The following is a 26,906-nucleotide window of genomic DNA, read 5'->3' as shown; positions in this document are numbered from 1 at the left end:
TGCCCTTCTTTGACCACAATTGTCCAATTTGTGGGCAGTGCCTAAGACTTTCTCCCCCTCCTTTCCCCTCAGCATAGCTTGCAGTGCCCATTTGGACTGTCTACACCCAAGGCCACAGCCCAGGTTTCACCAGTAGAATCCAAGTAAACTGGGACCACTGACGGTGCTTCTTCAATGCTAGCACAAATGGCAAGGGCACAAGCTTAAGCCTAAATCTGTATAGGCAATAACTAGGCTTTTTGACAGGGAAAAGTTTTACCAATTATACTGATATACAAGCGTAGACTATGTGAGGGGGAAAAAATTCAGTGTAACCCAAGGTGTGAATTCAAACAGGTATAGTAATAGCAGTATAACTCCCCTGTGAAGATACACTTATTGCAGTATGAGTGTGCCTTTTTTGTTTGTTTGGATTACACCTCTTCACAAATGACATAAGCTAAAGTAAAAAAAAAAAAAAAAAAGCTACCCTTACAAAGAGACAGGAATGTCCACACAGGGTTTAAACTGGTATGACTATATCAGTTTAAATTCATATTTTGAGTTATATACTGAAGGTTTTTTTCCTGTGTAGACAAGGTCTAAGACTCATACATAGCCCTCCTTGCCTACCATAAACCTCTCACCATTCCCGTTGGTAAGCCGATTGCCGCCTGTAACAGGGACAGCCACCTCCTGAGCACCCCCTCATGACCAGACGTCATTCGCCACTGCTCTGCCACCAATTTCTCCCCTCTTCAAGGCCCCTTAACTCACAGACAGGTAATTAAAATATCCTCCCCCTCCTTGGGTTCCATTTGTTGAGTCCTTATAAACTGGCCCTCCAGACTTCAACCCCAGTTCATTCACTCCCCCCCTTTAGGTAGGGAGTTCCCAGCCCTTCCTCCCAGAGCAAAGTCCCAATTCAAAGTCTCGCAGGCTTACTTCAGTACGGGTCTCTAGCAAAAAATCTTTGGCTCACTATCACAGCTTCCTCAGTCTCAGGGTATTCCCTGCAAGAGCCTTTTACACACTCCACAGTTTCTCTATAATTTTCTCAGTTTTCCCCCTTTGCTCTTTATACGACAATCACCCTGATCTCCTCCACAAGTAGTTCATTCTGTAATCAGGGTTGGCTATTCCCATTCATTAAGGGATGAGCCACCCTGTTACACCCCACAACAGAAACCTCACTATAACAGCAGACCATCACAGCTATGTTCTTATAAATAATTTCCCGGGACTATTTGCAGGAGCAGGCCTACCTGTAGGAACAAAATAAACAGAGACAACATAGTCCTAATCTATTTCACTTGCTCTGGCAAGCACCTCTAGGGAAAGTCTGGTGAGAGACAACAGGTACAGTTCTCCACTAGATTTTCATACACATTTAATGACCTGTAACAATTTGAACTCCTGCAAAAGGATTTTCTTTCAAAACTGGTTTAACTAGTTATCTGTTTTCTTGGTAAAGTGAGTAATATCTGTTTTTGTTTGTAAAGGCGTTCTCTCTGCTTGTTGTACAAAGAGTGTTTTGGGGGTTGATTTGCAAGGCTCAATCAGCCATTCTTTACAAATCCTTAAGACCTTTCACCAGTGTTTTAAAATTGGAAAATAAAATTTATTGAGATTACATTTTCTATAGTCTCAGGGGTACTATTTAATGTTTAGTCCATTTGCCAATCTAGAGTAAGGAGACAACTCAGAAATGAAAAGTTGTTAATTAACTAGTGAGACATTATAGGATTATCTTTGTTCACCGGCTGATATTTTAGAACTGCTATTTCTTCCATCTGAAGAGAAGAAAATTAATATTATATAGAACTGTGTAACAGGTCCAGTAGGCCTGGTTCAATCAGCCCCGCCTGTGCTATAATTAACTGGCCCCCAAACTAAGGGGGCTGAACTAATGGGGGACAGGTGACAGACAAACACCGGGACCTCATAAAAGGTGTGAGAAAACACCATTTGGAGGAAGAACCACAAGGAGTAAGTTGGGCTCCTTTGGAAGGCCCTGAAGTACAGTCTAGAATGACTTCAGCAAAATAGCCTGGGAGTCCATACTCTATCCTAAAGCGGGGAAGACTGAAAGGCAACCTATAGGGGACAAAACTGTGAGGGGACTCCAGAGATGCAGCCTAGGAATCAAGCTCTATCCCAGAGTACAGACACAAACTGAGCCTGGTAGGTGGGTTGAAGAGGAGCCCAAGTGGGGCAGAAGAACCATTTATTTGGACTTTAATTACACCAGAAGGTGACTGAACTCAGTGATATCCAAACAGAGGGCTGAGCCATGGAAATCCTTGGGAGAGACAAAATATGCTGCTGAGGGGAAACTGAGATAGGAAGTGCCTACAATGCCACATTTGACCACAGCAGGGGGATACTAGAGGGAAGGCATTCCCTAAGACAACTCATCTTTAATAAGAAACCATATTTTGCAAGTCTTGAAGGAAAAGCAGTTCTCAAAACGCAATCAATGGGCCATCTAAGAAAGCATTATTTATTAAACTAGGAGTCTATTCCACATTAGGTCATCCAAGAGCCAAAAGTTTTCTCTTTGCCATAGTAATGAAAGAAGATCAAAGCAGCCTAGACCTGAAATAGAGAAGATTGAATTTTCTCACAAACAGAAGCCAGCAGACTATAATAAAACCTCACAATACTCATTCCAACTCTATGCCAATCGTGATCTGCCTTGTGGCAAAAAAAAAAAAATTTTTTTTAGGATTAGGATTCAATAAATAACACTACCAAAAACCAAAAAAGTTATGTCTAGCTTCTAAATATTCCCAGCTAAACTAGTAAGCATACAGTGTAACATTAAAATAGATACTACTCAGTTTACTTCTCAAAATTTATCTGCTTTACAACAAAAAAAACTGGCAGAAAGTTGTATATCTTTACAATCGCCTCTTGCTCTCTGCAAACACTATTCCATTATATTTTTCTAGTACACAGCTGAATATAGCAGCTGTGAGACTAAGAAATGCCAGTAACCAATTAGGCTGGCATAAACCTTGTCTTGCATATAAAGTGAGATTCAATTTCAAATGCTGAAGCACAATAGCCAAATGAATCTGCAGAGAGTTGTTGAAAGGCATCCGTCCTTGATTCATAGTCCATTTTCTGAGTCAGAGTATTTAAAATCTCAAATACAAGGATTTTTATTAAAATGCATTTGACAGGACAAAGATAGAAAATTCTTTATCTAATTATTTTTTTCTACAACATAGACTCTCCAAAAGGAAAAAAAAAAAAATGCAGCAGCTGTTCCTGATGCACTAGGATTTCAAACTCAGTGTTTCTTCAATTTCTCTTTCCTATAATCACAGGATTGTGATTCACATTACAGCACAACAGCTTCCCAAAAAGTCACACTGCTACAGATATCAGTCTAACTGAGAAGTTATGTAGAATACCTGCATTAGCTGTATAAATAAACCTGTGTTGCACAGTGTAAGGGATACCTATGTTTCTTCCCACAAGCTGGAGTACTATACCTCTCATATCTACACATTATACATGACATGTGGATTTAAAATTACTAAAATACAGTTAGCTTAGCTTTTAGCCACATTCTTCCAACACACATACCCTGTGTGTTACTGACACCCTAGGTGTAAAAATGAAGAACGTCAGCCACACTCCCTTCATTTCCCAGACACAGTAAGGAAAGCCTGAAGACAAGTGAGCAGATAAGGCAAGTGCAAACATTCAGAGAATTTTTTTGGAGACTGGATAACAGTGCAGGAGAAAGTTTAGGAATAAGGAGAAATTGCAAAAACTCTTGGGCCAAATTAAACATCCCAACTAACTCCTACATTCAGTCAGTGATACTGAGTAAGTGTGTGTACTGAATTGTACATAGCTTTTTACCCACACCTGGATTGGATGTTTTTTATCCAAGAAACTCCTTGAATCTGCCCTAATTCTGGAGGAAATGACCCCATATGGGACCAACACTTTGGAATCTTTCTAACAGATTTCATTGTATTATGCAAGCTACCCATCAGCACTGAGCCAGCACTGATAGGACGAAAAAATGTCAAGATGGTTGGTTAACAATAATTACACTATGTTAAGATATTTCCCCCACAGGTGAATTTTAAGTTACTTCTCACTGTCCCAGCAGGCCCAAAGCTTAAGCCAGGAAAAAGGAGGGCAGCCCTTCCACAAAAACAAAAAAGTTATAATGGTGTACAAGGAACACTGTATTTTCATTTTTCCCTGTGCAATTTGAAATCCTGACTTAAAGCACTGTGCTGTGGAAAAGCTTCTAAAGCCATAGGAATACCTCTGAAACAACCACACAGCCCCAAGTAACAAATGCAAAACTAATAGAACAAGTTAATTCCAATTCCACACAAAGATTCCAGGTCTGACGATACACAATAAAACATCACATTTGCTCTCTAATCCTCTCATTACTCCCTACAAAAACTGTAGCAGGAAGGAGAGCACTGGAGCCAATCTATAAGCATCATAGGGTGTGTGCAATTAGTCATGTGACCTCAAATATCAGCTAACTGTTTGTAATAGTTCCAGGTTAAGGTGGCATGAAAATGAGAATTGCTGGAGGCAATTTTCATGAAAGAAAACAAAGAACTTTAGTGTAATATTTCTGACCTTGTCTCTTAAAGAACATGGGAGGTGTTACTCTAATTCAGACCAGTGGTCTTTGACAGTGGTCAGCACTAGATGCTTCATAGGAAGTCGTAAAAAACCCTAAAGCCGACGTTTACCTATTCTTGGTATCTATGCAAGTACCTACATAGGCCTCATCACTGTAGCATCCATGTGGCTCCCATTCCTTAAAAGAAGACAGGGTCTAATTGTGAAGTAGTTTGTCAGTAGGCAAGAGGTATCCTCACCTCATCAGTCAATGGTTAACTAACAAGATAATGTTCATGTTAAACATATCTGGCCATGTTATAATCCTCTGAAAATTCCCATTTTAATTTCCACAGTAAAAGTGCAATTGTACATTGAAAAAATTATCCTTATAAATATACTGGAAATAGTATATAAACATTTATGTTAAAGAGAGAATACTGAGGTTGTAAAATCAAGCCCAAAGTTAGGATATACCAGAATTACAGTAGTCCATGCAACCTTAACTCTGCCCCCATATGCACATTATGATATAGAGACTAATTAAAATGATGACATTGTTTTCTTCCAAAGAACCTCATCCTCATTCAGTGCTTAGGATAGATAATGCTCAGTGAATTAACCAGCTTTAGATAGAGGGCAAGGCTGTTGCCTATGAAACACTACCTCATTCGCTACTTAAATTGGAAAGTATGTTGCTAATAAGGCATGGGTCTGCAGGAAGAGAAACAATGGTCTTGTGGTTAAAGCACTTAAATATATAGCAAAATAACTGGGATCTATCATTGGCTCTGCCACAGATTTCTTACGCGATTCTGGGCAAAACATCTAAGACCAAAATTTTCCACAGATGGCCTCTACTGTGTTTCTATATTTTGGCATCCAATCTGACACTCCTGGAGCCCAATCTTCTTCAAGTGCTCAGCAGTCACACTAAGTTAAAGTCACTGAGAGTTCTGAATCTTCAGCAACTCTGAAAAGTCAGACCCTAATTGTCACCCAATCACTGAAACACTCAGATTTCAGAGACACTTGCAAATTTTGCCCTTAAATCTGGACCTCAGTTCCCCTATCTGTAAAATGATTTTGCCTCCCTACCTCACATGGGTGTTGTAAATATTAAGTGGTTAATGTCTGTGGGGTGCAGGGTTTGGCTGGTATGCAGCAAAGAAAGCATAGGACAACACACAATGACGACAATAATAAAAAATATTCAACAGCTGCCTGAACCACTGAACACCATCTATGCTTTGCATTGAATGAGAGAGGAGTCCTCTGGTAATAAAGGGCAGTCTCTAATTACATTACATTATATACAATCATAATGCATATATTATTTTCCTCCTTGTGAAAGACTGCATAGGCAACCCTCAATTCTGACATTTCCTAACTTACCTCACGCAGCTTATTCCACAGACAAGAAGTGAGGCACCAAAACAGGTATCAAGCTCTGGAACACCAGCATATCAAGCCGATGCTGAACTACTTTAAGTACTAATGCTGCTGGAGTACCAAGACAGGCACTGAAGCATCAACAGAAGCCAAAATGGAGCACCAAGCACACATTGGTACAGAGGCACCGGTACCACCCAAAAATAGACACTGAAGTGCCAAGTTGAGTGCCGAAGTATAAAACTGCCACAGCTGGAGAGCTAAGCTCAAGAGAAAGAACTAAGTTCCACTCCATTTCTTGCACTCATGCTATACTTTCGCTGAGGTAGTGGATAAGAAACATAGCCCAATCTTAGGAGTACCAGTCATACCAGATTCAAGCTTGCTACGTTGGTGCTCCTCCCCCATATGGATTACCTGGAACCGTATTCTATTTCTACTATAAATATTTTTTGTTTGCTTTTCCTATACTTTTAAGTCTTCCCACATTTCAATCAACTGTTCTGCTGACTTTTCATTTTCCAAGTACGTCTATGAAGTTTCCCAGTACATACAGAACACAAGTTTGTCATAGTTTCCTCTTTTACAGAGGCTTTTTGGTTGCACACCCCTTTGATGCACGTCTGAGTTTTTTAGTTTTCATTTTCTTTTCATTGAAATCCCTGAGAGATTTTCCTGCTTCAGATTCCTAAACTCCTCTGAGAACCTTTTCTTCCATTTACTCAATTTGAACCAGATCCAATTGCCATCTATCCAGTGACTTCAAATGACACTTCACAAATTTTTCATCATTTTGACACAACAGATTTGAGTAGAAATCTGGATCTTCAATTTCAGCTACTAGAATATAAAGAAACAAACTTTTGTATCAAAAAGTAGGTTTTTTTTAAATTACTTTTAAAATTAGTTGCCTTTCAATTACACTGTATGTCCCCTACTACTGGTGTTATGAGACAGAGAGAATAGAAGCTCCAGATCTACCTTCTCTATGCCATTTATTGTTTTATATACTTGTATCATCTCCCTTTGAATTTCTCACTTTTCCAAGATAAAAACTCCCAATCTTATTCTCTCCATCAAGTTTTTCTGTGCACCAATCATTCTCACTGCCCATCTCTGAACTCCCTCAAATTCTGATATTTCTGTGTGAGATGAAGTGACCAGTATTGTACACAATATTCCAGAAGAGGGCAAACAGGAGTGAACAGGGAATAGACAAAGTTTACAGAAGATACAAAATAATTCAAGATAGTTAAGTCCCAAGCTGCAAAGAGTTACAGGGAATCTCACAAAACTGGATGATTGGGCAACAAAATGACAAATGAAATTCAACATTGATACTGTAAGTGCAAAGTGATGCACACTGGAAAAAATAATCCCAGCTACACATACGTAATTAGGGGTTCTAAATAAGCTGCGACTACTCAAGAGAGATCTTGGAGTCATTGTTGAGAGTTCTCTGCAAACATCTGCTCAATACACAGGAGTGGTCAAAAACGCTAATAGAATGTTAGGAACTGTTAGGAAAAGAATTAAAAAAGAACAAAACAGAAAATACCATAATATCAAATATATAAATACACTGTGCGCCCACACCTTGAATACCGTATCCAGTTCTGGTTGTCCCATCTTAAAAAGGATATATAGTGGAACTGGAAGAGGTTCAGAGAAGGGGAACAAAGATGTTCACAGGTATGCAATGGCGTCCACACAAGGAGAGATTAAAAAAATTAGGGCTGTTCATCTTAGAAAAGAAACTATTAAGAGAGGATATGATAGAGGTCTATAAAATCATAAATGGTGGGGAGAAAGTGTTACTTACCCTTTACACAATATAAAAACAAGGGGCCACTTGATTAAATTAATAGGGAGCATGCTAAATACAAATAAGAGTAAATACTTTTTCACACAATGCACAATTAATTTGTGAAACTCATTGCCACGGGATGTTGTGATGGCCAAAAGTATAAGTGAGTTAACAAAAGAACTGAATAGGTTCCTGGAGGAGAGCTCCATCAATGGCTATTAGCCAAGATGGTCAAGGATGTAACCCCATGATTGGGGCTACCCTAAACCTCTGGCTGCCAGAAGCAAGGAATGGAAGGGAAGAGTGGATCCCTCCAAAATTGCTCTATTCTGTACATTCCCCCTGAAGTTCTGGCATGGGCCACTGTCAGAGACAGGATACTGACCCAGATGGACCACTGGTCTGACCCAGATGGACCACTGGTCTGACCCAGATGGACCACTGGTCTGACCCAGATGGACCACTGGTCTGACCCAGATGGTAGTTCTTATTGTTTTCTTTTCAAACCGAGTCAATAGCATTAAGTAGAAACACATTTTTCCTCATTTTATGGATGAAGGTAGCCATTACCTGGTCAGAGCCTGTTCCAGCCATCTTATATTAATGTCACTGTTGATTCCTTTAATTTTTTTAATTTCTTTATTTGCAGAATCCAACAGTGGACCTGTGTGACAGGGTATACCTGGCCCTTTGAGGCTCCCTGCTTGAGGCCCTGCAGCCCTACCACTCTGTGCCCCAGAAAGGGGCAGCAGAAGGAGGTCCTCCAGGCCTTTTTTAAAAGGTTGCACAGAAGCAGCTAATCTGAGCCCAGAATGCTCAGATAAAAGGAGCTAGAGGGCCTGAGCAGGTCAATTCCTGGCTCAACCCAGAGAAGCAAGGAAATGTTCTCCTGGCCAGTCACAGGAGCTTGAAAGTGAACCAGAAGATGGGTTCTGGTGGTATTTTACATTCAGCAAGGAGGAAGAGGCTCTGAGAACTTCAGCCCTGAGGTATGGGAGAAGAGAAGCAGGCTACAGTGGGAAACAGCCCAGGGAATAGCAGCAGCAAACAGGAGGGAACACTATGTGGTTGCTATGTACAGGGTCGCTGGGCCAAGACCTGGAGTAGTGGGCGGGCCCAGATTTAACCCCTATCCACCACCACCACCAGCCAATGCTGAAGTGATCTAAGCCCGGAAAGGGGACACAGATAGTTTAAAAGCCTGAGAAAGGGACTAGACACAAAGGGCTAAGAGACTGGGCTGAAGACACTAATAAGGACACACTGAAAATTCTTGTTGGACTTTGTTACCCTGGAAGGGTTTAATCTAGTGTTTATCTGTATGACTTAACTAGAGGGCTGAGCCACTGAAGACCTGCCTATTGAGACTGACAAAGTACAGGGGGTGCTAGAAGCAGAAAAAGGCCTGCAGTATCTGATGCAGCAGGAGGCGCACAAGAGGTATGTGTCTCATGTCAACTTGCAAGTTTAAATTTGCTGGAAGGAACACACCCAGGTTGCAGTGTTTAATTTATTATGGAGCTGCTGGTTAAAACTCTATAGTTGAGTCCAGGGTAGACCGATTTAAATCACTTTGATTTAAACTGGCATGCAGGAAGCCTTTTTTTAATAGATTTGCAGTAAAGGAGGTTTAGGTTGGACATTAGGAAAAACTTCTTGTCAGGCTGGTTAAGCACTGAAACAAATTGCTTAGGGAGGCTGTGGAATTTCCGTCACTGGAGGTTTTTAAGAACAGGTTAGACAAACACCTGTCAGGAATGGTCTAGTTATTACTTAGTCCTGCCTTGAGTGCAGGTGACTGGACTAGATGACCTACTGAGGTCCCTTCCAGTCCGACACTTCTATGATTCTAATCCTGTTTTGCATTTGTATGCTTTAGTGATTTTCCTAAAGAAAGACCGACTTATTTGTTGGTATAATTTGGTATGTCTTTTTTACTAACTAGTAGTATACACTATGTACACTTATTTAAGCAATTATATAGCTTAACATGAAACTTATGATAGAGAACAGTGAATAACATTTCTTATTTAATAGACAATTGATTTGTTTACTTGTGATTTGTGTCAGCTTTAAATAAAAACTGGATTTTTATCCACCCTGGTGGAGTCGGAAGTTTTCAGTTTCACAGTTTTAAATGTTTAGTTTGTAAAATCTCATTAAAACAGCAAATCACAGAAAGTAAATTGAGTACTATTTGGATTGTTCACAGTAGTTTGATGAAAACTGGGTTGATACAGAAAGAAAGTTTCAAAATTACACCTTTTTCATGTTTTTTCACTGGATTGTCTCACATTTTTTGGATATTCTTTGCAAGAAATCTAATGCTCTCTGGAATTTGTCCTTTGTCCCACTTGATGTTCCTCCTGTGCTCATTAATATAAGATCACTTATAGATGTTGTTGTCTGTGCCATGATTTTTCACCTTTTTTCTGAATAACTGATAAGAAATGCACCAACCAAAAACGTGTTTAGCACTGACAATGTACAACATCCACTCTTATCTGCCCTGACATTAAGGTTTAGGCGGAGTGTCCCAGGATCACAATGGGCATTTCGACTTCCCCTACGGTGATCTTCTGGTCCGGGAAGAAAGTCCTTGCTTGCAGCTTCCTGAACAGGCCACTGTTCCGAAAGATGCATGCATCATCCACCTTTCCAGACCAGCCTGCATTAATATCTGTGAAATGCCCATGGTGATCCACAAGCGCCTGGAGAACCATTGAGAAATACCCCTTCCGATTAATTTACTCGGTGGCTAGGTGGTCTGGTGCCAGAAATGAAATATGCATGCCATCTATCGCCCCTTCACAGTTAATAAAGCCCATTTGTGCAAAGCCATCCACACTGTCACACACGTTGCCCAGAGTCACATTCTTTCGAAGCAGGATGCAATTAATGGTCCTACACACTTCCGTCAACATGAGTCCAACCGTCAACTTTCCCACTCTGAACTGGTTAGCAACCAATTGGTACCCAGGTTTCACAGTGCAATCACCACGCGCTTCTCCAATGGCAGGACAGCTCTCATTCTCATGTCCTTGCACAGCAGGGCTGAGGCGAGTTCATCACACAGTGCCATGAATGTGGCTTTCCTCATCCAAAAGTTCTGCAGCCACTGCTCATCATCCCAGACGTGCATGACAATGTGATCCCACTACTCAGTGCTGGTTTCTGAAGCCCAAAAGTGGTCAGCACTGTGGACACAAGCAATCTCGTGTCGTAGCTAGTTCATGTGGTGAGATCAATGTCACACTCCTCTTGACTTTGTAGTTTAAGGAATAACTCCACTGCCACTCGTGACGTGTTAATCAGAGCAAGTAGCATACTGGTCAACAGTTTGGGATCCATTCCTGCAGACCGAAGAGGCAGAGCATGCAGGACACAAACCGTTGAAAGATGGCGCCAAATGCGGACGGAAGCACAGGGATTGCTGGGATGCGAAGCAGTGCATCATGGGGGCATTGGAACAGGACCCAGGATGCCCCATAACCCCCTCCACCTTCCCATAACTCTTAGCAGCAAAAGAGGAAGAAATGCTCTATGGGATAGCTGCCCAGAGTTCACCGCTCCGAATACCGCTGCAATTGTGAACACACAACAGTGGTTTCCCTACAGCGCTCTCTGATCGGCGCTGTAACTGCCGGAGCTGTAACTCTGCCAGTGTAGACATACCCTTAGACTGGGTTTTGTACATGAAAGAGCTCAGACCTTCAAACTTCCATCAAAGTTAACACTTACTGAAATCTAATCTTATGTTTAGAATCTTTTTGGAGTGTAGCCTTTTAGAATGGTCCTCTTTTGCCATTATTGTTCATAACTGGAAGACTCTCCTTCAGCTAAAGCTGAACATATTCTTCTATATAATGAATTCCATGAACTAACTGTCCTCTTCCAAAATTGTTGCTATCACATCTAAGCAAAAATGGCTGAACATGATGGGGTTTCTTTTAAATGTAATCTTAATTCAATTTCCTGGGTTTGTAATACTTGCTTCTGGGATAGTTCCAAAACCTCTATAATTGTTTTTAACCTTGCATTACTGATGTATACACTAAACCCTCCTGCCACTTTTGCATAGTTTTCCTCTGTGACTAAATATTTAAATCATACACTTGCTAGGAGAAGTAATAAGCCACTTTTGCTTGGATTTGTGCTTACAGGGCCACTATCAACCTGTTCAGATACCTTAATTTTAAGGTCTCAGAAACCCAAAGACAGGGTCTACATTTCAGCAGCTTTTAGCTTACAGCCTAGTCTATTTTTTCCTTTGTGCAATTTTATACCTCTACTCATTGTTCTTGCCACACCAATCTGAACAGGTCTTTTTCCTCCTTGATGTTGACACCTTTCAGATATTTGTAGATGTATGTCACCGCTTATTCTTTCACTCTCCACCCCAAGCTATACATATTAAATTATCTTAATCATTCTTCATATTTTAATTGCTCCAAGCCCTTTTTAGTTCTAGTTCTGTATATCCTTATCCTTCAAATCCCAGTGGATTGAAACTGCAACAATATTAATTTAAAAAAACTACCAAAAAAATGACCCAACAGTTCAGGGCTGCTGTTCATCTTTAGTCATATTTTATGGTATAGAAAAATAAAAACATTCTTTCAAAATGAAAGACATGGTAAGAGCTAAATGGATTTAATTTCTCCCACAAGCCACCTCTTCGTATGCGTATCTTCTCTTTCCCCACACACCTGTATCCTTTTCCCTCTTGTATTTCTCTTACACCCCTCATCCACTGACATGCTTTGAGTAGCATTTATCTCAGCAATTCGGGAGAGAGGTGCTTCAGAGGAGAACTTACTGCTTCTGCAGCCACACCAACTCCATAATATGAGAGGGGAAGATCTTAATTTTCTGAAGGGAAGCTTCAGATCAGCTCTTTAGCCAGTGGCTGGGGATCCGGAGAGTAGCTTTCTAGCTGCTCCCCGACTAATAGTTCCATCTTGTAAGAGTGGAGGCTGAGCCAAAATCTTCTACTCGGCAGGTTGAGCTACAGAATGGGTTTCTCCATCAGCGAAAAAGAACTGGGAAGGGAGAGAGACCATGATTATGTAATCCCAGTGATCACACAGGAGCTTTAAATCCACCATTAGAAATAGCTTTACACTAAACAAGCCTGTGGTATAGAAGTACTGAAGAAAACAAAATTTCTCTAAGGAAGAAGATTTCTATTTTTGACTTTGAAGAGTTATTTATAATTGACAAGGTTCTTTCCCCACTCTGAACTCTAGGGTACAGATGTGGAGACGTGCATGAATACCTCCTAAGCTTACTTTTACCAGCTTAGGTTAAAACTTCCCCAAGGTACAAACTATTCTACCCTTTGCCCTTGGACTTCCACTGCCACCACCAAACGTCTGACCAGGTTTATTTTATTAGGAAAGAGCCCGTTTGGAAACATCTTTCCCCCCAAAAGCCTCTCAACACTTGCACCCCACTTCCTGGGGAAGGTTTGATAAAAATCCTCACCAATTTGCCTAGGTGACCACAGACCCAAACTCTTGGATCTTAAGAATAATGAAAAAAAGCATTCAGTTCTTGAAAAGAAGAATTTTAATAGAAGTAACAATAAAAAGAATCACCTCTGTAAAATCAGGATGGTAAATACCTTTCAGGGTAATTAGATTCAAAACATAGAGAATCCCTCTAGGCAAAACCTTAAAATTACAAAAAGACACACAGACAGGAATATCCATTCTTTTCTCAGCCATTTAAAGAAATCATAATCTAACGCGTATCTAGCTAGATTACTTACTAAATTCTAAGACTGCATTCCTGTTCTGTCCCCAGCAAAAGCATCACACAGACAGAGATTTGTTTTCTCTCTCCCCCCAGCTTTTGAAAGTATCTTGTCTCCTCATTGGTCATTTTGGTCAGGTGCCAGCAAGGTTATCCTAGCTTCTTAACCCTTTACAGGTGAAAGGATTTTTCGTCTGGCCAGGAGGGATTTTAAAGGTGTTTACCCTTCCCTTTATATTTATGACGACAATAATCAAACAGTATAGAAAAGCAGCACAAATACAAGGAAAGGCTACACGTTACATCTTTAACTTTAAAACCAATGTACAGCACAGTAAAAAGCTAATGCTTTTTAAAGTTTAAATTACACATGATATGCCACCAACAAGTAACAACAATTTTTGTCATGTCGTCTGCAGGGACTGAAACCAGAATGCCTGAATCTAAGAACATGAACCTTTACTACTCAAGTTAAACGGTCACGTCCATTAGCTCAGATGCAGTACCAGACTCAAAGCTCTTTATGTGGTCTGGCCACTAGTTGGAGGACAAAGATACATTGTGTCAGCATGGATTATCCAGGATAAGGTAACTGAGTCAAGTTATTTGTTAGCACATTTGAGCAGTCTTAAAACCAACTAGGCCTGGTCCACATTTAAAAATTAGATCAACCTAAATTACAACACTCAGGGATGTGAATTTTTCCCACCCCTGACTACCCAGTTAAGCCATCCTAATCCCTAGTGTAGACATTGCTAGGTCAATTGGTAGCATTCTTCTATTGATCTAGCTACTGCCACTCAGAGAGGCAGATTAACTACAGAAACAGACAAACCCCTTCCATTGTTGAAGGAAGCATCTACACTACTGCTCTATAGAGGCACAGCTAGCTACAGCTGCACCACTCTAGAGCCCAAAGCAAAGCCCATGGCTTCAATCACAAAACATATCTGTCACCAAAGAGGAGAGCAAAAGTGTGCTCTGACTTCAAGTTATCCATAAGGATCTGCAAAACAGCAAAATGACCCAAACTTAACACAATTATACAGGGTCATATTGGACTTTCAACCTTAATATGAAATTCCCAATGATATCAGTAGAAGTTGAACATATAAAGAATATGACACAGGAGATCTTGACAAATTGAGGCCAGCAGCGCTCTTTCAAGGAGGAGCAACATCAAAATTCTGCAAAATCTATGGTTTTATTTTTAAAAAATTAAGTTTACAGCACTTATTGTTACAAAAATTACTCTCAGGTCATGTTTTTAAGATTAACAGGTGTAGTAACATCACTATAAGTCTAGGAACTGCCACACAAGATCAGACCAGAAGTCCATCTAGTCCAATACCCTGTCTCTAAAAATGACCACGACCAGCTGCTTCAGAGAGAAGTACAATAAACCCTACAGCAGGCAACTGCAGAATAATATGCCCAGATGGAAAGTTTCTTCCTAAATTCCATCAGTTAGAGGCCAGCTTATGTCCTGCAGCCAGTGGTTTATATCCCTTCCAACACTCTTCGGGGGTTTTTTGTGTTTCACTAATTCTTTTTATAACACCCAATATTTCTTCCATCCATGTCAACATTCAATAGTTTTTTTAATCCTACAAAGCTCTTTGCCTCACTGATATCTTGTGGCAAGGAGTTCCACAAGCTAATTGTGTATTGCTTATTCTCTTTTATCTGTTTTAAATTAGCTGTCTTTCAATATCAAGGAATGTCCTCTTGTTCTTGTATTATGAAAAAAGGTGAATGGAAATGCTTGATCCACTTTCTCCATATCATTCATAGATTCCAAGGCCAGCAGGGACCACTATCATCTTGTCTGACCTCCTGTATAACACAGGCCATAGAACTTCCCCAAAATAATTTCTAGAGGATATCCGTTAGAAAAAAATCCAATCTTGATTTTAAAATCATCAGTGATAGAGACTTAACAACTCTTGGCAATTTGTTCCAATGGTGAATTACCCTCACTGTAAAAAAAATTATGCCTTATTTCCAGTCTGAATTTGTCTAGCTTCAACTTCAAACCATTGTATCATATTGTACTTTCTCTGCTAGATTAAAGAGCCCTTAAGAGCAGTCCCTTGGGTATGGCAAATCGGGGTGACCGCCCTGGGTGCTGCGCTTTGGGAGTCCCCATGCTTCGATAAAATCGTGAGAAGGCAGGCAGGGAGGCGAGGCCGGCGCAGAGTGGGGTGAGGAGGCAAACGGGGAGGCGAGTGGTAGGCAGGTGGGGAGAAGCCTCCTACCAGAACCTCCCCCTCCTCCCATCGCCTCCTGCCTGCCAGCAGACCCCGGCAGTCAGCACCTTCCCCTCCCTCTCAGCTCCTCCCGCCTGCCACAGATCAGGTGTTTCGCGGCATCAGGAGGCACTGGGAGGAAGGGGAGAGAAGCAAGGGTGCAGCACATTCAGGGGAGGGGGGTGGAACTGGGCGGGACGGGAAGAGGCAGGGTGAGTAGGGGAAGGGGTAGAGTGGGGGCATGGCTTGGGCAGAGCCGGGGGGGGGGGGGAGTACCCCCCAGCCGATTAGAAACTCAGAGCCTATGTCCCTGGCCCTGCACCCCTCTTAGGGACGGCCCTGGAGCCCATTATCAAATACTTGTTCCCCATGTACATATTTACAGAGTGTATAACCAATTAACCCCTTAGTTTTCTCTTTTTTAAGCTAAGTAGACTCAGACCTCAATCTATCACTGTAAGGCAAGTTTTCTAATCCTTCGTATGTTCTCATGACTCTTCTCTGAACGCTCTGCAATTTATTATCCTTCTTGAACAGTGGGCATCAGAACGGTACACAGTATTCCAACAGAAGTCACACCAGTGCCAAATACAGAGGGAAAATAACCCCTCTACTCCTCCACGAGATTCCCCTGGATCTCGCATCCCTGGATCACTTTAGCTATAAGAATGGCCATACTGGGTCAGACCAAAGGTCCATCTAGCCCAGTATCCTGTCTTCCGACAGTAGCCAATCCCAGATGTCCCAGAGGGAATGACCAGAACAGGCAATCATCAAGTGATCCATCCCCTGATGTTTTGGTGACAGCTTCACACAGGTCACTCAAGTTCAGCTGATTATCCATCATGACACCCAGATCTTTTTCAGAGTCACTGCTTCTGAGGATAGAATCCCCCATCCTGTAAGTATGGCCTACACTCTTGGTTCCTAGATGTATACATTTACATTTAGCCACATTCAAACACATACTGTTAAATTGTGCCCAGTTTACCAAGTGATCCAGATCACTCTGAATCAGTCCTCTTCATTATTTACCACTCCCCAATTTTTGGGTCATCTGCAAACTTTATCAGCGAGGATTTTTTGTTTTCTTCCAGGTCATGAATAAAAAAGTCAAATAGCATAGGGCTAAGAAATGATCCATGCAGGACCCTGCTGGAAATACACCCTCTCGATGATAATTCTCTGTTTATTGTTACATTTTGAGACCTATCAGTTAGCCAGTTTTTAATCTATTTAATGTACACTATGTTAATTTTATATTGTTCTAGTTTTTTAATCAAAGTGTTGTGTAGTATCAAGTCAAATACCTTACACAAGTCTCAGTAAATCACGTCAACACTATTACCTTTATCAAAGTTGTGATCTCAAAAAAAATCAAGTTAGTTTGACAGGATCTATTTTCCATAAACCCATGTTAATTTGTATTGATTACATTACCCTCCTTTAATATTTATTAATCTAGTCTCTTATCAGCTGCTCCATTAGCTTGCCTGGGATCAATGTCAGGTTGATGGGACTATAATTACCGGGTCAGCCCGTTTACCCTTTTTATAAGCTGGCACAACATTAGTGGTCTTCCAGTCTTCTCAAACTTCCCTAGTGCTCCAAGACTTATTGAAAATCACCATTAACAGTACAGCAAGCACCTTAGCCACATCGTTATTGTGTCACCTCTTATTCATCCCCAAAGGTAAACACTCCCAGTCTTTACATTCTCTTCATATTAAAGTTTTTCTAGGCTTTTATTCATTCTTCCCATCCACCTGTGAGGGCTCTCTATTTCTACTAAATCATTTTTGAAATAGCGAGTAGAACTGAACAGAGTATTCCACGTGGGTGGAAAACACCAGTATGTACAATGGTATTATAATAATTTAATAATTTCAGTGTTCTTTCTCATACTGTTCCAAGCCTACAGAGACACAGCTCTGATACTGTTTGGGCGAGGAGGGAAAAAAGTGGGGTGAAAAAGCTGCTGCTCTGAGGGCTGGACTGGGCAGGGAGCACCATGGGGAGGGGAGAGGGATTCCAGCCACCCCAGCAAAGGGATGCCAGGCATGGGGTAAGCTTTGCCTATCTCACCAAAAGGTTGTACTTGTAGAAGGAAAGCCAACATACGATGATTTATTATGGAGAAGAGTTAGCATAAATTGATTTACTGAGAGTGGCCATCATTAGCTGTATTACTGTGTGAGTGAAATGGAAGCAGCATTAATTGATTTGGTGTAATTTGTGTGTGTGTATATATATAATATAAAAAAAAATAAGTGGTGGGCAGCTATTACTCAGGTGTATTACTCAAGCAGGAAACAGGCCATGTTTGGACCCCAGCAACATGGTACATGCTGGTAACCAGGAAACATGGGCACAACCTGTGGCACTGGTATATTTTGGTCTGGTGAGTAGGTTTAGTCCATAGGGCTAGGAGGTAATGGGAACGTTGTTCAAACTGTGCAGATATGGCACATAAAATTCAAACTATGTTAAGTTATTCATGTGATTGAGGTTTTGCTTCTGAGCAGAGCTGTTACTTGTCAATGGGGTTAACAGATGCTCTTTTCCAGCTACATGTTCATTATTTTGAAACATGAACATTAAATTTAAACATAATAGATGCTTTTTAAGTAACTGAATTAGTTGGCTGGTTACTGCTGTTCCATTCTAAATGAAGGGAACTAGTTATACTCTACAATTATAATTCAAGATACCAAGACGGCATTTGTACCAACGCTCATCTGAAGAAACCGACAATTCCCTGCAAAAACTGCTGTAACATCTCTTCTTGGAAATGTTGAGTTTCATCCAAAAGCTGTCATGATATTTTGGTTACTGATTCTAATAATATATTTTATTTCTATTATACTTATTTTCCATTTGCATCTTACAACAGACCACTGTTGGAGTGGGTGGGCAAGATTCTGTGGCCTGCGTTGCGCAGGAGGTCAGACTAGATGATCATAATGGTCCCTTCTGACCTTAGTATCTATGAAACTGTGAATCACAATGAAAAACACAATAATTCATCTTACTGGAGTATTCTGATGCCCTTGCTGTCAAGTGTATTATTCCATCATTATACTTATTTTTTGTTGCAATATGTAAGACCATCAAGTGCTATATATGAATCAAAATCAAGGTATTTTATAGAAAGTTGATATTCCTTACAATAATTTAAAAAAAAAGAAGTCCACAATTTTATAAAGGGGGAGCTTAAAGTGTTACAATTTCAATGCAGTTCTGTGCACAGAAAAACATTTAAAATGACTGGTGGACAAACTGGAGATTCTTCCTACCCTTTGGTGTCACCCTACAAACTGATCAAAACTTAGTTGTCTGATCCTAAAGAATATTCAGGTAAACAAACAGGTAAATAAACAGCTACTTGATTTTTAGAGATCATACTTACCACTCAAATTCGTGTTTTGTTTTAGAAAGGGTGTGTGTTCACTTGGAGTTAGCCTGGATTCCTACCTGAGCATTGCCCTAACCCAGAGGTGAGCAAACTACAGCCCATGGGCCACATCCAGCCCATGGGATCCTCCTGCCCGGCCCCTGAGCTCCTGGTCTGGGAGGCTAGCCCCCATCCCCATCCCCTCCCCTGCTGTTCCCCTTCCCCCACAGCCTCAGCTCACTGCACCACCGGCACAATGCTCTTGGCGGTAGGGCTGCAAGCTTTTGCCGGGCAGCGCAGCTGTAGAGCCTGGGGCTCTGGGCGGCGCGGCTGTAGCATCGTCAGCCACCAGTGCTCCAGGCAGTATGGTAAGGGGGCAGGGAGGGTTGGATAGAGGGCAGGGGAGTTGGGGTGGTGGTGGTCAGGGGGTGGAGGGGTGGATAAGGGTCGGGGCGGGGAACAGGGGGGGTTGAATGGGGCGGGGTCCCAGGGGGCAGTCAGGAAGGAGGAGAGGGTTGGATGGGGCAGCGGGGGGGGAGGGAGTGGTCAGGGAACAGGCGGGGTTGGATGGGGCAGGAGTCCCAGGGGGGCCATCAGAGGTCGAGAAGCAGGGGGGGTGGGTCAGCTAGGGGGCAGGGGCCAGGGGCCAGGCTATGCCTGGCTGTTTGGGGAGGCACAGCCTCCCCTAACCGGCCCTCCATACAATTTCAGAAACTCTATGCGGCCCTCAGGCCAAAAAGTTTGCCCACTCCTGCCCTAACCTTTCACTCAGGCTGCTAATCTGCCCCTTTTGCACCGAGACATAGGTTAAATCACTGCAATGCTGACAGTCCTCTGTGCCTTCCCACAGTTCCCCCATGTGCCCAGAAGGACAGTTTTTCCTCAATTCACTGGGAAATATTCAGAGTGGGAGCAAAAATAAACATAAGATATGCCCCAGAAGTTCTAGTGGCACACCAGGGTGTGCAGCACCAGTGAGGACACATAATTTGGGTATAGATTCACAGCATAGTTGCACCCTGTTGGACTAACCCAGCTGCAGATCACCCACGTTTTTTCTGTGTATATGAAGAAATACCCAAAATGTTTTACAGAAATCAAATACTTTTATTGGACTATATGTAACCATTACATATTTTGCTGCATCACTTAAACTAATTATTAATATGGGTATTATATACAAGACTTAACTGTTCTCATTTCTGGTGTCAATAGTGACCAGAAGTAGTCAGGAAAACAATTATTGTATGAGGCAAATATTTTTAAATGTAAGCAAGACACACAATCCCCAATTATGGCTACTGAAAGCTCACAGAGCTCTCAGTGAAATCATCTGACAAGCACAATGAAGTATAAAAAAATAAAACAGTATCTATAAAGAAACCTGCAATAGGTTACACACACAATCAATGAAAAGCCTATCCGGTTCTGTGTGTCACATACAAGTCATTATTCACAAACTGAGATGTTATGTATAATGAGTGATGGCAGTCTTAATGACAAAACAAAAATGCAGTGTTTAAGAACGTTCAATCTAGAGAGTGGGAAGGAAAGGTAGTTAACAGCACATCCTCATGCAGCTTATATACTGTTTCATGCTCTAGCCATACTCTAGTTTCAGCACCCTGGATCTCCAGGTTTTTCTCAGCTGCTGCACAAGCATCTGAACTTTCCCAGAATGGTTCTGAATAGTCACACTGCTGGAGAATAAACTGATTTTCCAGAGACAATCCCAACATGTCCCCACCCCACGGGACTTCCGTTCTCAACTGGTCTTGGGGATGTGCTGACGTATCACCATTCAAATTACAAAACTGAAGGTATGAGAGGCCTGCCCATTGATACAGACACCGAAATCCCCATCCAGCCTCTGCCCATAAGCCGCCATCCAGACAACATACCCATCACACAAGGGATATCACCTCAAAACCCAGTCACTCATCTCCTAACTTCACGTGCGTCTCCCGAACCACTGCACATGCTACTGAGCAGGCAGGAAGGGAAACATTGGATCAGCAACAGCGAGGTCTAAATACAGAGCAGTGTATTTACATTGCAAAGAAGCACAAAATAGCCAAAGAGCATCAGGTTTTTTTGTTAACTAATGATGGAGGGAGGGAGTGTCCCAAGCCATCTCTCTGGCACTGTACATTGCAGTACACTGTAAGTACAGCTAATCACAGCTTGTGTTTCAATATGACTGAGAAGTTGTTGCTGTACATCACCCCTTCTGCTCCTTCCCCCCCCCCCAGCCCATCTCTCAACCGCACCCCCGCAAGGCCAAACTTCCCTCTTTGGGGTCTTCACCCCAAACCAGTTCGTCTCCCCTCCCCCCGTTATCCACCGCCTCACCCATTTTCATTTTTGCCTTCCCTTCCCCTCCCGCCATCAGCCGATATCCCCCGACCCTTCTTCCTCCCCTAGCTCATTCCCTCCACCCCTTGCTCAGCCCACCCCCCGAGTCAGACCTTCTCCCCTCGCCAGCCCCTCCTCCCCCCCCAGCACTGCAGCAGCCTCCCTGTCTCCAGCCACGGCGGCGGCGGCCGCCCGTGTCCTCGCGCCGCGCCGCGCCGCCCCGCCCCGCCCCCAGCGCACCCGGGAAACGACAGCAACGAGCCCTAACAACCGCGGCAAACAGCAGGCCCGGCCCCTCCCCGGGCCCCACGCGCACAATGGGCCCCGCGCGCAGCCCCCTGCCTCGCGGAGGAGACGGCGGGGGCCGGGGGCTGCGGCCGCTCAGCCTCCTCCCCTTCGCTCACCATCGCTGCGCTTGATCTCCACATAGATCCCGATCTGGATCTTGCCGAAGTTGGCCGCTGCCATCGCTTCATGGGGCAGCCGGGGTCCGAGGCGCTGCCGGGCGGACGCGCAGGGGGCGGGGAGGGCACAGGGCAGCGGCAGCGGCTCCGGGGGAGGGGAGAAAAGGCGCCGGCCGGATACAACAGGCGCTGGGAGCCGCTGCGCCTGCGCACTTCACGGAGGCGTCACTCGGCGGCACCGGCTTAAGGGATGGGAGGGGAAGGTGGCACCTCCGCCTTGGCCTCCGCCTGCCGCCGCCTCCCCCGGCAGGCGAGGGCGCTCGGCCCGCTCCCCTCCCCTCGGGAGCTCTGCCCGGGAGCGCGGCCATGGCCCCTGCCGACGGCAAAGCGCCTCGGGCAGCCGCCCCGCCGGTTTGATTCCGCCGCCCGTGGCCGCTGAGCCCCCAGCCACCCCGGTACCGCCGCCCTGTTCTACCCCGCCTCCCGCGCTGATCCCACAGGCACCCTGTTAAACACTGCACCTCGCACTGATCAACCCTCCCATCCCAGGGTGACACCCCGACCGTGGCGGTAAAGGCAGCCCGTTAAAACCAGCACTTTGCTCTTATCTTTTCCCTCCCCCAGCTCAGCGTTCCCCTGTTCAAAACCTGGCTCTCCCTGTAATGCACTCTCCGCAACTCCAGTCCGCCCTGTTAAAACCAGAGCTCAGGATTATCCCCCCAACAAGGCCGCTGTGAGTCAACCCATGCCCTAGCTTTATGCCTCCACCTCCTCCTGTCCCTAGTTTCACAAAGTCACCCCCTATCTGTACCCACACAGGCCTCCGCCACCCTATTAAAACCCTGCTTTATCTTCTTTTGTGACAACTTCTCTGGTCTTATTGGCACTGCTAAAGAATCCCCACCCCGCCTAAGAGGGGGGTCCACAGGACCTGGAAAACCAGATAATTACGTGGGACAACTAATGAACAACAGGGACAGGACAACTTCTCTGGTGCTGAGCAAAACCACACCCTTACCAAATGCACCACCTCTCATTGATTTATTCACAGCTGCCAGCAATTCCTCCAGCCAGGCCAAAGCCATTTTGTTAACAACATACATCCTACTAGCTTCAGCTCACAAACGACTCCCCTAACCTGTTAAAACAATCCTATAAAAACACTTCATATTCATCCTTTTCTCACGATGATTCCCCTGCTTCCGGTGAGTCACCCCATTAAAAATTGTACCTTGAGTTTATCCCTCTGGACATCACCAGACTATGCCAAAGCCCCCTATTTACAATTGGTATTCACATGTATTCCTCCTCCACCCCACCCCCTGTGACATCCCCCACTGGAGCAAAGTATCTCAGTAAAAATTGACACTCTTCCTCTGCCCTTCAACACAAAGACACAATGACTTCCTTTCCAGTAAAGCCAGCCCATTAAAAATCTGCACCTCACTTTTAGCTCCTATCACCCCAGCAAAGTCACTGTTAAACATCAGCACCTCAACTTTATTTCCCCCACATACACTTTGACAGCCTCCCCATTCTGACAAAGCCAACCCATTAGTAATGCACTCCTCAGATTTAGCTTCCCCTGCCCGCCCAAAACCTCCCCCACTCTGTCAAAGAAGACGTAAAAACTGCCTCCTCCAATTTATTCCCACTACACAACTCCCTAAGTCGAGCAAAGTTTGTCACTAAAATTTGGTACCTCATGGTTCTTTCCATCAGAGAGTTATCTCTGGCACTACTTTAAACATATATATTAGTGCTTTTCATGTGGTATTTTAAAGCACTTTACAAAGGTGATAAGTACCTTCCCCATTTTACAGATGAGGAAAATTAGGCAGAGATTAAGTGATTTGCCCAAGGTCACACATTGAGCCAGAAGCAGTACTGGGCCAAAAACTCAGGCTGCTATTGCCCTGCCCTCTAAACACTTGACTATGCTGCTGAAGGTCTTTATATATCACTGAGAAACTAAAGATAAACCAATTTTTTCCTTTGATGGGGAGGAGTATTCATGCAGGAATGCTCCACATTTGTGTGTATGTAAATAGGTAACTAATAGGTAAGGTGCCAATAGATTAGGCCCAAGAATATGTAGCACAGTTCCTGAGCTTCATAGGATCAATAAAACTCATTGTGTGCTGCAGAGAGCATCCTCTAGCTGCTTTTTACATCAGTACTTAAACAGTATAACCACCCTTTAAAGTTGACCTGCACATTTAAAAATGGGGGGCTGTAATGCCTCTTTATACTGTTGAAAGGTCAGAGATTCTTCCACCCTCCAACCCAAAAAAGGTTTGTTTCTCTGCATTTTTTACATGAGAAATTTAGGTTTTATTCATCCTGTTTCTATTTCTGGAAGACACTCTCAACTGGAGATACAGTAGTAGTATAGTAGATAGAGTTGCCATCAAAGGTATCAAGGGGAATGGACTTATAAAACTGCTAACAATACTTTAGTATTTTTGTTTTTGTTAATACCTATATAACTCAAACACTTGACAAACTGTTGGGAGGAAATATCTCTTGTTAACTAAAGGGGAAAAAATGTTGAATCCTTAACAATTCAGAAAATACCCACTCCAGTTCTTTGATTTTTCGAAGGAGATCACCACTAATGAAGTCAAGACTTGATATTCCTAATATATATTAAAGCAGAAAGTGTGAATTAACAAATCTTTCAAGCCTTCATCAAAGTTCATAAAGAAGGATTATTTTCTTTTGTACACTATCTTTAAATCTGAGATTGCAGCACTTCTGTTATGCTGTTTATATTTTGTAAAGTACTCCAGGATGAAGTACTGCTGAAAAGGATCTGGGGGTTATAGTACGTCACAGATTGAATGTGAGCCAACACTATGATATAGTTGTAAAAAAAAGTCTAATATTCTGGGTGTAGTAATAAGGGTATTGTATGTAAAATATAGGAGGTAGCTTCTGGTGAGGTCTCAGCTGGAGTACAGTGTCCACTTCTGGACACAACACTTCAGGAACAATGTGAACAAATTGGACAGTGTTCAGAGGAGAGCTACAAAAATGAAAAAAAGGTTTAGAAAACCTGACCTATGAGGAAAGTTAAAAAAAACTGGCCATATTTAGTCATGAGAAAAAAAGACTGCAGTGGGACTGGATAACAATCTTCAAATATGATAAGGGCTGTTATAATGAGAATGATGATCAATTGCTCTCCATGTCCTCTGAAGGTAGGACAAGAAGTAATAAGCTCAGTCTGCAGCAAGGGAGATTTAGTTTAGATATTAGGAAAAACTTTCTAACTATTAAGCACTGTTAAGCACTGGAATAGGCTTCCAAGGAGGTTGTGGAATCCCCTTCAGTGGAAGTTTTAAAGAACAGGTCAGACAAACAACTGTCAGGGATGGTGGAGAGATACTTGGTCCTGCCTCAGTGCATGGGGCTGGATTAGATAACCTATAGAAATCCCTTCCAGCCCTACATTTCTATGATTCCATGCTATAAAAAAATAATACAATGTTATTTAAACTCTTTTTTTTTTCCAGTAAGGCTGGTAGAAATAATGCTTTCAGGTTTAAATATCCATTGCTTAATCTCAGTTTGATAGTGATATTTTGTGGTCAAATTGACAAAACATGTTTAGATGTTTTGAATTGTATATAAATACAAAAATGAAAATATGTGAATTTAAGATGCTTTTTCTTATTCTAAAATAATTAAAAAGCAGCTTTGTTTTAAAAACCCAAACAAGATGTAATATTAATTCTCATTCAGAACCAATTGTTTTGCCTATTAATTTTAAGGAATGTTTTACTAAAAAATTTGAAAGGCAAGTTACAGGTAAACAAAGAGATATTCTGTGTCTCAGCATTGATTCTGCAAACACACAAGTTTAATTTTAGACACAAGTAACCCCACAGAAATAAACAGGATGACTTGTGCATAAAGTTAAGCACATGCATCAGTGTTAACTGAACTCGGGCTTTGGTTAAAACAAAATACAGTAAAACAAAATTCAAATGTCATTGTAGACTCGATCTAGAAATATGTGAAGCAATTTAGCCCCAGCCTAGTGAAACACTTAAGCATGTGCTTAACTTTAAGTACATGACTAGCCCATTGAAGTTAGCACCTTGGAAGTTCACCGAGTTACAAATGAGATATTGCCATCACCACACAGTATATATGAAGATATAAGCAGATCAAGGTCCTTGCATGTCTGGGGAGAATGTATAATAGTAAAAATAAAATATCAATTCAAATGCCTTTAAAGTATGACAGAGCATTAGAGAGAGTTGTCATGCAAATAAAGTTGCCTAGTAGTTTTCTAAGTGAGGGTTGATTTTTCATTTGCACATCACCTACAATTATTTTCCAAAGGACACAATAGCCTTTTTCCCTATTTTGAGTATATGCCCCTCTTTCAACAATTTAAGTTAACAATAGATGTTCAAACCAATGTTAACAGTAGAGGAATGCTGTGAGGTCCACAACTACATTATGCGTTTTTAATTAAAGTACAGGAAAAACTAATTACATGGTGGGTTGCATATGGATGGCTGCTAATGTGGAAAACAATCCTAATGCAGCATTTATGAGAAAGTACATCCAGAATTTGTATGATTTTTGCAATGTTTGCAAAACTTCCAAAATAGTACATTTCAATCCTTAAACCACAACACATGCTAGAAGTCTAAATAATAAGATGGGTGAACTAGAGTGTCTCGTATTAAATGAGTATATTGATATAATGGGCATCACAGAAACTTGGTGGAATGAGGATAATCAATGGGACACAGTAATACCAGGGTACAAAATACATCGGAAGGACAGAACAGGTTGTGCAGGTGGGGGAGTGGCACTATATGTGAAAGAAAGCATAGAATCAAATTAAGCAAAAGCCCTGACAAAGCCTTGTCTGGGATGATTTAGTTGGGGCTGGTCCTGCTTTGAGTAGGGGTTTGGACTAGATGACCTCCTGA

At 42.3% G+C, this 26,906-nt stretch overlaps 1 protein-coding gene across 5 annotated transcripts in view; it reads right to left on the bottom strand.

The window, feature by feature from the left end:
• KIF2A (kinesin family member 2A) overlaps nt 1–22,153 on the bottom strand; it is a 92,475-nt gene extending 70,322 nt beyond the window's left edge. For 2 of the 5 annotated variants that reach the window (XR_012158886.2, XM_073344036.2), the window contains exon 1: nt 21,952–22,153. Coding sequence is in view for 4 of the 5 variants with exons in the window: in XM_073344036.2 (XP_073200137.1) it covers nt 21,952–22,015 (64 nt within the window). In the remaining variant the exon portion in view is untranslated. The remainder of the gene's footprint in view (nt 1–21,951) is intronic. The other 3 variants (XM_073344039.2, XM_073344038.2, XM_073344040.2) reach the window with 2 other exon arrangements.
• Nucleotides 22,154–26,906: the final 4,753 nt, after the last annotated feature.

Source organism: Lepidochelys kempii, chromosome 5 (genome assembly GCF_965140285.1).
Source record: "Lepidochelys kempii isolate rLepKem1 chromosome 5, rLepKem1.hap1, whole genome shotgun sequence".
NCBI classification, from domain to species: Eukaryota; Metazoa; Chordata; order Testudines; family Cheloniidae; genus Lepidochelys; species Lepidochelys kempii.
Note: the sequence above shows the minus strand (reverse complement) of the source record. Positions and strands in the feature narration are given on the sequence as shown.